This window comes from Bos taurus, chromosome 6, assembly GCF_002263795.3.
Source record: "Bos taurus isolate L1 Dominette 01449 registration number 42190680 breed Hereford chromosome 6, ARS-UCD2.0, whole genome shotgun sequence".
Lineage (NCBI taxonomy): Eukaryota > Metazoa > Chordata > Mammalia > Artiodactyla > Bovidae > Bos > Bos taurus.
In genome coordinates this window covers 22,165,358-22,180,197 of record NC_037333.1, presented here as the reverse complement: position 1 = coordinate 22,180,197, position 14,840 = coordinate 22,165,358, and the positions used below count along the sequence as shown (strand labels likewise).

The 14,840-nt window shown below is 41.3% G+C and overlaps 1 protein-coding gene across 2 annotated transcripts in view; it reads right to left on the bottom strand.

The window, feature by feature from the left end:
• MANBA (mannosidase beta) overlaps positions 1–14,840 on the bottom strand; it is a 127,648-nt gene that overhangs the window by 9,760 nt on the left and 103,048 nt on the right. For both annotated transcript variants that reach the window (XM_010805945.4, NM_174387.2), the window contains 1 exon segment: positions 8,424–8,568. In XM_010805945.4, coding sequence (XP_010804247.2) covers positions 8,424–8,568 — 145 coding nt within the window.

Genomic DNA, 14,840 nt, shown 5'->3' with positions numbered 1-14,840 from the left:
AAATAACCCCCAAACAATGAACAAAACAGAAGTACGTATCTATCAGTAATTAAATACTAATGGACTAAATGCTCCAATCAAAAGATGCAGAGTGGCTGAATGGACACAAAAACAAAACCCATATATATGCTACCTATAGGAGACACACTTCAGATCTAAACACATACACAGAACTGAAAGTGAGGGGATTGAAAAAAAGTATTCCATGCAAATATAAATCAGAAAAAGCCAGATGCCAATATTTATTAATATATCAGACAGAATAGACATTAAAACAAAGATGTGATAAGTGACAAAGAAGGATGTGATATAATGATCAAGGGATCAATCTAAGAATATGTAATAACTGTAAATGGATATGCACCTATATATAAAAGAATGCTATATACATAAAGCAAATATTAATAGACATAAAGGGAGAAATTGACAGTAACATAATAAGAGTAGGGGAATTTAACACCCCACTCATATCAGTGGACAGATCATCCAGACAGAAAATCAGTCAGGAAACACATTAGATCAAATGGACGGATACAGAATATTCCATCCAAATCAGCAGAATACACATTTGATCCAAATGTACAAGGAATATTTTCTAGGATGAACCACATGATGTACCACAAAACAATATTCAATAAATTTAAGAAAACTGAAACCATATCAAGCATGTTTTTCAACCACAAGCCTACGAGACTCAGAACTCAACCACAAGGAAAGAAAAAAAAAAACTGCAAAAAACACTAACATGGAAGCTACGCAACATGTTACTAAACAACCAATGGGTCACCAAAGAAACTCAAAGGATCAGCAAAACACTTGGAAACAAATGAGAACAAAAACACAATGACCCAAAATCTATTGGATGCAGCAAAAGCAGTTTTAAGAGGGAAATTTTAGTGATACAAACTTAGCTCAGAAAACAAGGAAAATTACAAATAAACAACCTGACCCTACACCTAAAGGAACTTAGAAAAAGAGAAGCAAACAAAACCCAAACTTAGTAGAAGGAAAAATATAATAAAGATCAGAGCAGAAATAAGCAAAATAGAGACTTTAAAAAATAGAAACGATCAATGAAACCAAGATCTGGTTCTTTGAAAAGATAAACAAAATTGATAAAATTACAGCCAGACTTATCATCAAAAAAAGAGGTCTAATCAATAAAGTCAGAAATGAAAGAGACACTACAACTAAAACTAAAGAAGTACAAAGCATAAGAGATTAGTATGAACAACTATACACCAACAAATTGGACAAGCTAGAAGAAATGGATAAATTCCTGGAAACATATAAACTTCCAAGACTGAATCATGAGAAGATTTTTTTTAAAAAATCTGAACAGATCAATTACTTCTAAGGAGACTGAATCAGTAACCAAAAACCTCCAAAAAACAAAAGTCCAGGACCACATGGCTTCACTGGTGAATTCTACCAAACATTCAAAGAAAAATTAATACCAATCCTTCTCAAACTCTTCCAGAAAATGGAAGAGGAAGGAATGCTTCTGAACTCATCCATGGGGCCAGCATCAACGCGATTCCAAAAACCAGGGGGAAAACCTTATGATCATCTCCGTGTATCCAGAAAAGTTTCTGAAATAGTTCAACATCCACTTATGATAAAAAAAAAAAAAAACAAACTTCACAAAGTGGATGTAGAGGGAACATGCTTCAACAAAGGCTATATATAAGCAGACAGCTGACACCATACTCAACAGTGAAAAACTGAAAGTACTTCCTCTAAGATCAACAAGACAATGATGCCCAGTTTTATTCAACACAGCACTGAAAGCTCTAGCCACAGCAGACAAAAAGAAAAAGAATTCAAACTGGAAAGGAAGGAAAACTGTGACTGTTTGCAGATGACATGATACCAAGAAAATCCTAAAGACAGCATCAAAATCTAGTAGAGCTCATCAATGACCTTGGTAAAGATGCAGAATACAAAATTAACCTACAGAAATTTGTTGAATTTCTATATACTAACAACAAACTATAAGAGAGAAATTAAGGATGCAATCCCATCTACCTTCACATCAAAAAGAATAAAACGAAAGTGAAAGTGTTAGTCGCCCAGTCGTGTCTGACTCTTTGTGACCCCATAGTCTGGGCATGGAATTCTCCAGAAAAGAATACTGGAGTGCGTTGCCATTCCCTTTTCCAGGGAATCTTCCCGACCCAGGGATTGAACCTGGGTGTCCTGCATTGCAGGCAGATTCTTTACCATCTGAGCTATCAGGGAAGCCACATCAAAAAGAATAAAGGACCCAGGAATAAATCTAAGGAGGGAAAAGACCTGTACCCAGAAAACATAAGACACTGATGAAACCAACTGCAGACAACACAAACCAATGTAGAGATACTTTGCTCATGGATAGGTCTCATATTGTTAGAATGACCATACTACTCAAGGCAATCACAGATTCAATGCAATCTGTATCAAAATACTACTGGCATATTTCACAAAACTACAACAAATATTCCTAAAATTTGTATGGAAACACAAAAGACCCCAAGTAGTGAAAACAATCTTAAGAAGAAATTAAAAATGAAATTAGAACATTTTCTCACATCATTTACAAAAATAAATTCAAACTGGATTAAGAGCCTAAATGTAAGATCAGAAACCATAGAACTCCTAGAGGAAAACACAGGCAGAATACTCTGACACAAATCGTAGCAATATATTTTTGGAACTGCCTCCTAAGGCAAAAGAAACACAAGCCAAAATAAGCAAACAGACCTAATTAAACTTAAAAACATTCACACAGCAAGGGAAACCATAGACCAAATGAAAAGACAGTGTATTGATTGGGAGAAAGTATTTGCAAATGATGTGACCATTAAGGGGTTAATATACAAACTATTGGAGAAGGCGATGGCACCTCACTCCAGTACTCTTGCCTGGAAAATCCCATGGATGGAGGAGCCTGGTGGGCTGCAGTCCATGGGGTCACTAAGAGTTGGACACAACTGAGCGACTTCACTTTTCACTTTCATGCCTTGCAGAAGGAAATGGCAACCCACTCCAGTTTTCTTGCCTGGGAATCCCAGGGACAGCAGAGCCTGGTGGGCTGCTGTCTATGGGGTCGCACAGAGTCGGACACGACTGAAGCGACTTAGCAGCAGCAGCAGTAGCAGCATACAAAATATATAAACAGCCCATACAGCTCAATATAGAAAAAAACAAAACAAAACAAATAACTCAATCAAAAAAATTGGGAGGAGACCTGAATAGAGTTTTTTCAAAAGAAGAAATACGGATGGCCAACATGCATATGAAAAGATGCTCAACATCATTGATCATAAGGGATACCAATCAATACCACAATGAAGTATCACCTCACACCTGTCAGAATGGCTATCATCAAAACAATCACAAGTAAACAGTGGCAAGAATGTGGAACAAAAGGGAACCCTCCTACACTGTTGGTGGGAATGTAAATTGATGTGTCCATTATGAAAATCAACTTGGAAGTGACTCAGAAAAACTAAAAATAGAACTATCATAAAATCTGTCAATTCCACTTCTAGGTATATATTCAAAGAAAACAAAAACACTAATTCAAAAGATACATGTACCCCATTGTTCACTGCAGCATTGTTTACAGCAACAAAGGTGTGTAAGTAATCCAAGTGTCAATCAATAGATGAATGAATAAAGAAGATGTGGTGGCTTCTGAACAGCAGAGGAAACTATAAACAAGATGAAAAGACAACCCTCAGAATGGGAGAAAAATACGTCAAGTGAAACAACTGACAAAGGATTAATTTCCAAAATATAGATGCAGCTCATACAACTCAATACGAGAAAAACAAACAACCCAGCCAAAAAGTGGGCAGACCTAAACAGATTTTTCTCTAAAGATGTAGATGACTAATAAACACATGAAAAGATGTTCAACATCACTCATTATCAGAGAAATGCAAATTAAAACTACAATGAGAAATCACCTTACAATGAAATATGATGGTCAGAATGGCCATCATCAAAAAATCCACAAATAACAGGTGCTGGAGAGGGTATGGACAAAAAGGAACCCTCTTGCCCTGCTGATGGGAATGTAAATTGATACAGCCACTACGGAAGATGGTATGGAGACCCCTTAAAAAAAACAAGGGCTAAAACTACCATCAACCCAGCAATCCCACTAAAAGGCCTATACCCTGCGGAAACCAAAACTGAAAAAGACACATGTATCCCCAAGCACTATTTACAATAGCTAGGGCATGGAAGCAATCTAGATGTCCATTGACAGATGACTCGATAAAGTAACTGTGGTACATAAACACAATGGAATATTACCAAGCCATAAAAAGGAACTCATTTGAGTCAGTTCTAATGAAATGGGCGAACCTAGAACCTATCATACAGGCTGAAGTAAGTCAGAAAGAGAAATGTATTGTCTGAAAAGAAAGTGAAAGTGTTAGTCACTCAGTCGTGTCCGACTCTGCAACTCCTGTAGCCCACCGGGCTCCTCTGTCCATGGAATTCTCAAGGCAAGAATACTGGAGCGGGTTACCATTCCATTCTCCAGGAATTTTCTCAACCCAGGGATCGAATCTGTATCTCTGCATTGCAGGCAGATTCTTTACTATCTGAGCCACCGGGGAAGCCCAGTATCGTCTATTAATGCATACATATGGAGTCTAGAAAGATGGTACTGACGAACCTGCTTTCAGGGCAGAAATGGAGATGCAGACACAGAGAACAGACGAATGGACGTGTGTGCAGGGGGAAGGAGGAGAGGGTGGGACGAATGGAGTAGTGTGGAAGCGTATATACTACCATATGTAAAATAGACAGCCAATGGGGATTTTCTGTGCGACTCAGGGAATTCAAACCAAGCCTCTGTAATAACCTAGAGGGGTGGGAGAGTTTCAGAGGGAGGGGACATATGTACAGCTATGACTAAATCATATTGATGTATGGCAGAAACCAATGCAATATTGTAAAGGAATTATCCTTCAGTTAAAAATAAATTTTTAAAAAAGACGTGGTATACATATAGACAGATGTAGATATACATACATATGCAATGGAGTATTAGATGCCCATTAAAAAGTATGAAATTTTGCCATTTGCAACAACATGAATGGGCCTGGGGGGGGAGGGGTATTATGCTTAATGAAATACATCACAAAGAGAAAGACAAATAATCCATGTTATCACTTATACGTGTAGTCTAGAAAATAAAACAAATGGATGAATATAACAGAAGAGAAACAGACTCACAGATATAGAGAACGAACTATTGGTTATAGGTGGGGAGAGGGAAGGAGGCAAATGCAAGACTGGCATAGGAGTTTAAGAAGTACAAACGACTATGTATAAAATAAACCAGCTACAAGGCTATACTGTAGAGCACAGGGAATACAGACAGTACCTTAGAACTTTCAAGGGAGTATAATCTATAAAATTTAGAATCACTATATTGTATACCTGAAATTAATTGTAGACCAACTATACCTCTTTTTACCTATTTTTATTAATAGATAAATAATAAAGTTAATTAAAAAAAATAAAGTTACTTAAAACTCAAAGTCTCTTTTTTCCATAGGCACAAATCTTCTGAGTGAAACAAAACAACAGCAATCACAAATACGTCTGGTAGGGTCAGACTGACGGGGGAACACCCAAACTCATGACAATTAATGGCAGTTCCTAAAGTACAGTTAGAAGCCATCAAGAACCTTCAGAATCTTGTGCCTTGTTGGCATGTGCAGTACGCTAAACCCACAAACTAAACTCTTTCAACACGCCTCTTCTTCTTCATGAAACGCTGCATCGAACAACTTCAGAGAGAGGTATACAGTGAGAGACAGAAACACACTGCATATTTAAAAATTGTGAGTTGACATGAAAAGAATACAGGGGACTTCTGGCTCTAGTGATGATGATATAGCTGCTGCTGTTGCTGCTAAGTCACTTCAGTTGTGTCCGACTCTGTGCGACCCCATAGACGGCAGCCCACCAGGCTCCCCCGTCCCTGGGATTCTCCAGGCAAGAACACTGGAGTGGGTTGCCATTTCCTTCTCCAAGGCATGAAAGTGAAAAGTGAAAGTGAAGTCGCTTAGTTGTGTCTGACTCTTCGAGACCTCATGGACTGCAGCCTACCAGGCTCCTCTGTCGTGGGATTTTCCAAGCGAGAGTACTGGAGTGGAGTGCCATTGCCTTCTCCGATCTACCCCGATTCTCATTCAATACCCTTTCTCTGGTTAATATTGATAAAGAGGCTGATCAGGGAAACCTCTTCTTATTCATGAAACGCTGCATCGAACAACTTCAGAGAGAGGTATACAGTGGGAGAGGGGGAGAGAATGGGTGTCACTTTCAGAATTCACCAGTGCAAGCTGTTGAAACGGAGGAACACAGTCTTGAGGTTCAGCTAGAACTAATTTCTTTAGGTTTTGCAAAATTTTGACTCTCCAGTACTTCAATTCCAACTCTTAGTATTTCCCCTTAAAAATAACAAGGGGGAAAGGGACGGAGGCCTATCAAATTAGAACTATGAAATGAACTAGAACATAGAAAGCTCTAGAACGTTTTCCCATAAATGGAAAATGACTCAAACCTGAGATAACTTACACACTCTCATTAGGACATCCATTACACGGAAAAGACTTCAAACATGAGATTCCAGCCATGGAGGCCAAAAACAAACGACAATCAGAACAGCAATTGAAGCAAAAAGTCAGTGATACACACTTCCGTTACTAAACAGTGACACCTCCGAGAGATGGTGACCCTCTCCTCGAAAGCACTGACCTGCCAAAGTTTAGAAAGCAGGAAAATTCTTACTCTAACATCATACTCTTATATCCTTTCTGAAAAACACAGAGTCATTTAAGGGAAGAGTTATAAGCCTGAGCTCTCCCATTTCCTGAACTGAACTCAACTTCAGAAGACACCACCTCATTCATAGACAGGAAGCAGGGTCGGGCTCCTAGTGTCTCTGAACAATATCTCTCTGTCCAGTTTAAGCATCCCAGAGAGGCTATTTTGCTAGCATCTACCCCTGCTGCTGCTGATGCTGCTGTTGCTGCTAAGTCACTTCAGTTGTGTCCGACTCTGTGCGACCCCATAGATGGCAGCCCACCAGGCTCCCCCGTCCCTGGGATTCTCCAGGCAAGAACACTGGAGTGGGTTGCCATTTCCTTCTCCAAGGCGTGAAAGTGAAGTCGCTTAGTTGTGTCTGACTCTTCGAGACCTCATGGACTGCAGCCTACCAGGCTCCTCTGTTGTGGGATTTTCCAAGCGAGAGTACTGGAGTGGAGTGCCATTGCCTTCTCCGATCTACCCCGATTCTCATTCAATACCCTTTCTCTGGTTGATATTGATAAAGAGGCTGATCAGGGAAACCTGTCCAAGATTGCAGTTCCCCACAGGAGATGAGCATTCATCGAAACACGTGGGGAAAAAACCCCATGATCTGCATTCACGGCTCAAGAGCCTCACCCAGCAAAACCACCCTTTTATTTTATGACTTTGCCTCATTTTTGACCCAAAACTTTTGTTCATATCATTAACTGAACTTGGCTTCAAATCACCTCTAGCGATTCATTACTACACCTTAATTTTTTTAATGCACCAAAATAAACAAAATAATTCAAACTGCAAGTACCATGTCAGCCATCTCACCTGTTGCTCAACTGAACAGGTCCAACTGACAACCCTTCCTACTTGTACTTCTGACTTGACTCCCTTTCCCCTCAAGAGACAAACAGGGCAAAATAAAGATGATCGGGTGAACTTAGAGGGGAATCAGTAGTAAAGGGACATTTTTAACGCTTAGCTGGGTTAGACTTTCCCACAGTTGAATTCTCCTGAACAGAAGAGGTGCTTATGTAAATTTCCTTTTGTCCTGGGAAGTCCTCTTAAATAAATTCAAAATTCTAAGCAACAATGAGAAGAAGCTGAGAGCGGGGCTTCCCAGGTGGCCCTAATGGTAAAGAACCCACCTGTCCATGCAGGAGATGTATGAGACATGGGTTCGATCCCTGGGTAGGGAAGATACCCTGGAGGAGGGCATGGCAACCCACTCCAGGATTCTTGTCTGGAGAATCCCATGGACAGAGGAACCTGGCGGGCTACAATCTATAGCGCCATACAGAGTCAGACACGACTGAAGCAGCTGAGCACGCACACACGTGGCTGAGATATTCACGCACGAATCTATCCCCTCATTTGCCTGCTTTTGTGACCGCACAGAACAGAACTCACAGTGAGTCTGCCTCTCAGGCTCCCCAAAGGTTGTGAAGGTGGGAGAGGTGGCCGGAGGTCAGAGACTGGCAGCTGAACAGCCTCCCCTCCCTGGAGTCCTGTTTGGGTTCACTGGCCGCCTCCAGCTCTATGCTGCCTCAGCGCCTCTCCCCACAGGTTTGGCTTTTTCTCTCACACACAAAGAATGCTAAAACACTCACCTAGAGAAGACCAGGAAGGAGCTTGCCAGATGTCATTGAGCTGCCAATAAAGCGCCCCCATGGTGTGCCCTTTTCCATTCACTATCTCGCTGCGACTGCGACGGTAGAATTCAGTTTCTGTTTTGACACACTGGGCCTGCATCACCTGATTCAGGGGAAAACGGTAAAACACAGGTGTTTCCAAACGAACTTATCTATGAAACAGAAGCAGACTCACAGATACAGAGAACCAACCTGTGGCTGCCAAGGGGTGGGGGTTGGGTTGAATTGGGAGTTTGGCATTAGTAGATGCAAACTATTACATTTAGAATGGATTTAAAAACAAAAAAGTCCTTCTGTATAGCACAGGGGGGGCTTCCCTGGTTGCACAGACAGTAAAGAACCTGCTTGTGATGCAGGGGACCCAAGTTCAATCCCTGGGTCATGAAGATCTGCTAGAGAAGGGAACAGCTACCCACTCCAGTATTCTTGCCTGGAGAATTCCATGGACAGAGGAGCCCGGCAGGCTACAGTCCATAGGGTCACAAAGAGTCGGGCACAACTGAGCAATGAACACAACAACAACACTAGCACAGGGAACTATATTCAATATCCTGTGGTAAACGTAACAGAAACGATGAAAAAGAACATGTACATGTATAACTGGATGACTTTGCTATACACCAGATACCCCCAACATTGTAAATCAACTAGAACTCGATTTTTCAAAAAAAGAGAAGCTTAATCCATTGCCAGACAAAAACAAAACCTACACAGGTGTTTTTGTTAGAGGTAGGCTGTCTAGATCCGAGAAAAATAAGAGGCTTGAAGAAATTGGGGAATTTAATTAGCATTCTATATACCATTATTATACTAGATCTGGGACCAACCCTATGAGCTCTTATTTATAATGGCTAGGTTTGGGGGGAAGCATGGTGTTTGGTTTATCATAACAATGGGTAATCATGGAAATAGGATGGTGTAAAAGTTCTCTGCCACTGATGGTGGGGGCAATGACAGAAAACAAAGACTCCAGAAAACAGAAACAGAGCTAATGCTTTATGGAGTCAGATACTAAGTTTCAGGCAGTGAGCAGTTTTACTAACACGTTTGTGGCTACTGGGAAAGGCTAGCCACTCCAGTACTCTGGCCTGGAGAATTCCATGGACTGTATAGTCCATGGAGTCACAGAGTCGGACACAACTGAACGACTTTCACTTTCACTTTGTGACTATTAAGAAAATACTTTATTAAAAAAAATCTGTAGGAAAAAAAAACTTTATTATGACTGATATTGTCAAATTCCTAACCCCTTTTTTTCTAGTCAAGCAATTGTTTTTATATCATGACTTTGATAACGTAAAACTTATGAGTGCAGTTCCTTCGTCATAGCAGAACAGATGGTAACACTGCAACAAAGAGACGAGTAAATTTAGTTCTTGTTTAAGAGGCACAAAAGGATTTCCTATAGAACCCTTAATTACTGTCATCATCACTGAAAACCCAGTCTCCTTTACTGCTGCTGTTACTGACATTGCAAGTATCACATCTCTTAGCTTGGAGCTGTAGTTCGGCAAGGCTCACAAAGAGAAGGTCAGCAGGCTCAGAGGAGAGGTCACCAAGGAGAGCCTGGAGAGACAGAGCTTCAAGGAAAAGGACAATCTTAGAGTAGGGCCTGGGATTTCACAGAAGAGGAAAAAGAGGGACGCACATATGGCCACTGGAAGACTAAGCTCAGAGACCTTCCTAGAAACTGAGAAAAGCTCCAGTGAGGGTAACACCTTTAAACAGAGGAGGGGTGGCTGGGGAGGAAGTCACAGATGAAGTTAGAACTTACATGAGGCAGAGCTGTAACACTCCAGAAGGGTAAAGCAAAGAGAAACCCAATGGCCATTCAATACATATTTAATAAGTACCTACATTACATATTACATGCTGTTAAGGGTAAGCCACTCACCCAGCAAAAAAGAAACAGCCCATCCTTCTGGAGCTTACTGACTAGTATAGAAGACAGGCCTTACCCGAAGAATCACACAACTATATGGAAACTTTGAACAGTCATGAAGGCTAAGAAAGAGAGGTACATGATGTTAGGAGCCTGAACAGGAGGGGAGATGGGTCTAGCTAAGCAGTGGAATTGGCCTCAAAGGAGAAAGAAAAGAAAAGGGGCAGAATTCTGCAGCCAGAGGGGACACGCATGATGAAAGGAGGATGCACAGCAAAGAACTGCAAGAAGGCAAAGCAGCCTGAGCCCAGAAAGCTGGGAGCAAGGGAAGGTTTGGAATGCATCCTAAAGGCAACTGGAAGTCACAGAAAGCTTTTAAGCTAAAGGGTGAAGTGATCAGACCTGCATTTCCAGCAGGTGACTCTGATCACTAAAAGCAGTCAAGAGACTAGAGTGGATTTAGGGAGATCATTTAGAAATCTATTACCAGCTTCTAGGCAAGAGATGATACTAGCTGTGAGCAGATAAAGAAATGCCTTTCCCATTTAGGAAGCAGACCATTGGGACCACAGCAATGATAACAGGCAAAGAACACTCCAAAGAAAGTAAGAATCTCACAAAGAGAAGGGGGAGGGTGCCAGCTCAAAAGGACCACAGGATACTACCTGAATATATCAGTCTATCACTAAGTCAAGGAGTGAAATAGAAAAATAGGCTGAAGGGCTATGATCTATGACAGTCAAATTAATCTGCAATTATGAGCTAGGCTGAGACCTGGGACCCTTTACTGCAGTACTGGCTTCTGAACAAATGTCTTCTCAAGCAACAGAATACAAAGAAACAATAAGAGACTAAAACCTACTCACACATGCACAGTTGGGGCAAATTATGAACAATAAGATACAAAAAGGCCACCAACCAACTATCATTTCTGAGATGCTGGGAGGAAAAGCAGGGTACCACACATGATCTCTGCACACAGCACCACCACGGGGCTGGGCAGACCACCTAAACGATGCCTCCTGCCCAACTCACCAATTGGCCTCCATCCTCACCCACGTTTTCGGAGCCAGGCAATCAAGGGCATCTGTTACTTGTTTTCCCTCCCTCATGCTGCAGCACAAATCCCAGCAAAGCCTTGCCTGAATTCTCATCCAACCTCATCAATTTCTAGTGATGAAAGAGTCCATACCCAGGTGAGTAACAGCTGGACTCGGGATGTCTATACAAGTTCCTTATAAAACATAAGGATCTTATCTGAGCTAAACTAAAGAAGACAGAGAGTTATCTACATCTAGGCCTGGAAAGCTATGCACAGAGAAATCAAGTTCTTTCATTAAATGTTCACATGTTTGTTGAGTTAACAAAATCATTGTTGCAGAAAAATTTTTAGAAAGTTCAGTGAAAATAAAGCAGGCAAATGAAATCTCAGTAGAAGCAGGGCAACACCAATTACAATCCATGCCCACTACAGACCTCACATCATCATGTCAGTATGGAAAGCAATCTTGGTATCTGTTTTTAAAATTTGATAATATCTTACCTGGACCCCCAAATAATGTCCCCACCAACCAAGTGAAAAGTGTCCCCCTGGGCACAAAATCAAGGCAGTCCCTGCCCGGTAGCATGCACACCTGAGGCTCTGAAAGAGAAGTTTCTTGTTCTCCTCCTGAGATTCCTGAGCAATCATCAGAGGCTTTATGCACTGTGTGTGAAGGGGTCATGGGAAAAGATAAGGAAGGCTTCATCACACCGAAGAGTAACATATAGAGAGAGGCAGTCCGTTCACCAGACAGTCCGAAGTTCTGGCCTAGCCCCGACAGGCTGAGCACAAGCATCAAATGGCAACCACGGACACTTTGCTTTGGGTGCTGGCCTACAATTCTGGAACTCCCAGGACCTGAAGTGTCTTCAAAGTTTGAGCCATTCCTGATACACCAAGGGAGCCAAAGAACCTGCAATATTCTGCTACGGGACTTCATTCCGCACAGACTCATAAGCGGAAGGGAAGGAGGGGTGTCATTCAAGAAGTTTGGGACTAGAATCTCTTTCCTTGCATCCAGGTTTAGAAAACAGGGTGAACAGGAGAGAAGTGAAAAACAGAATTTCGAGGTGGGAAACAAAACATCAGTGTGTACTAGAGTAGGAAATTAGGTCATCTCTTTCAGGCAAAAATACAAGCTTTGAAGACAAAGCCATACTCATTGAAACAGTCACGCTCATGCTTAGTTAGATCTGATCCAAAGGATGATTAGATGATTTACTGATGGCTTTGGTAGAGGTGACCTGCATTTTCTTCAAGGTGAATTTAAGCTTCTTTTTGGCGGGGGAGGGGGAATACAAAGAGCAACACTTTTTTTTTTTAACAATCCAAATTCTTTCAGATCTTTGTTAACATGTATTATAACTTATTATATTGTAACATATATTGTAATACTTTGGCCACCTGATGTGAAGAACTGACTCATTGGAAAAGACCCTGATGCTGGGGAAGATTGAAGGTGGGAAGAGAAGGGGACGATAGAGGATGAGATGGTTGGATGGCATCACTGACTCAAAGGACATAAGTTTGAGTAAGCTCTGGGAGTTAGTGATGGACAGGGAAGCCTGGCATGCTGCAGTCCATGGGGTCTCAAAGAATCTGACATGACTAAGCTTCATGGGAAATAGATGGGGAAACAGTGGAAACAGTGTCAGACTTTATTTTTTTGGGCTCCAAAATCACTGCAAATGGTGACTGCAGCCATGAAATTAAAAGATGCTTACTCCTTGGAAGGAAAGTTATGACCAACCTAGATAGCATATTCAAAAGCAGAGACATTACTTTGCCAACAAAGGTCCGTCTAGTGAAGGCTATGGTTTTTCCAGTGGTCATGTATGGATGTGAGAGTTGGACTGTGAAGAAAGCTGAGCGCCGAAGAATTGATGCTTTTGAACTGTGGTGTTGGAGAAGACTCTTGAGAGTCCCTTGGACTGCAAGGAGATCCAACCAGTCCATTCTGAAGGAGATCAGCCCTGGGATTTCTTTGGAAGGAATGATGCTCAAGCTGAAAGTCCAGTACTTTGGCCACCTCATGTGAAGAATTGACTCATTGGAAAAGACTCTGATGCTAGGAGGGATTGGGGGCAGGAGGAGAAGGGGATGACAGAGGATGAGATGGCTGGATGGCATCACTGACTCGATGGATGTGAGTTTGAGTGAACTCCAGGAGTTGGTGATGGACAGGGAGGCCTGGCGTGCTGCAATTCATGGGGTCGCAAAGAGTCAGACACAACTAAGCAACTGAACTGAACTGATTGTAACTCATGCATTTACAGTTTTGTATTCTACTCAGTTAATTTTCACCTATGAACACTTCCATGAGACGCACTGGCATTTTCTATATATCTCTGTGCTTTAAAGGGTTATATAGTTATAGCTTGAGGAATCATTCTCCAGTGATTATTAGGCATTTGAATGGTTTGCAGCTTTTTCTTTAAATACAAGAATTAAGAACATTTTATGTTCAAATTAATCTCTTTGCTTCTTGTGTTGTCTCTCTTGTCAATATATGACAATATAATGTCGTATAACATGTCAATATATGACAAAATAATGCGATAATACAATTTCAATATAATGTGTCAATATATGACACATTTTAAAGTCCTGGTTGCATGCTGCTCTATTATGTTCCACTTGAGAGATTGCCATAAGCTAGTAGCCTGCAGTCAGGGCGCAGCCCACACAGGTTTTAATTGGCTCACAAAGCAGGTGCTTCTTGTCTCTCATTGTTGTTGGTATTATAGTTTAGTGTCTTAAGTCAAGGCCTGTATACTCCATTTTGCCACAATCCCCAATATTTACACTCTCATCCATTTAAATTACCTGCTGGGCTCCTACAAACATTGAGTTTTCAGTCCCTAAACTACTCCAACTCTCAGAATCACTTGCAAAATATATTTACTTCTGTATATCTAACCATTTCTGAGCTGTCATTTACCTTGTCTGGCTTAATAAGTAAGCATTAGCGATTCTTTTATACTTAGAAAAAAATTTTAAGGCAAGCAGGACTCCTAAGCCTTGCTAGGAATGAAAAGAAAAGAGCACTAGGTAAGCCCTACCTCATAGCCGATCACACCAGAACTTGATGTGAAAGTGACCACCAAGGCTCTTCAGGGCCCCGGGTTCTGTCGTGTGCACCCTGGAGCACCCTCCACAAACAGCTGGTGCCATGCCTGGAACACGCATCTGGGTTTATCCATACCAGCGGGTGCCAGTTAGGGCTAATGAATGACACCTTTGTTCATAAAAATGCAGAAGACCATTGCCCACTGTCCATCTTAAAGGGAAACTGTACAATCCTACTTGCCTGGAAAAAAATCTCTGCAACTGTCTCTTTCCCTTCAAAAATTGTACCCATATTTATACATTCATGCATTTTTCTCCTAAAGAAAACAATCTTTATACATAAGAAGGATAAATGCTTAGTCATTTCCTAGGTTACTCAGTC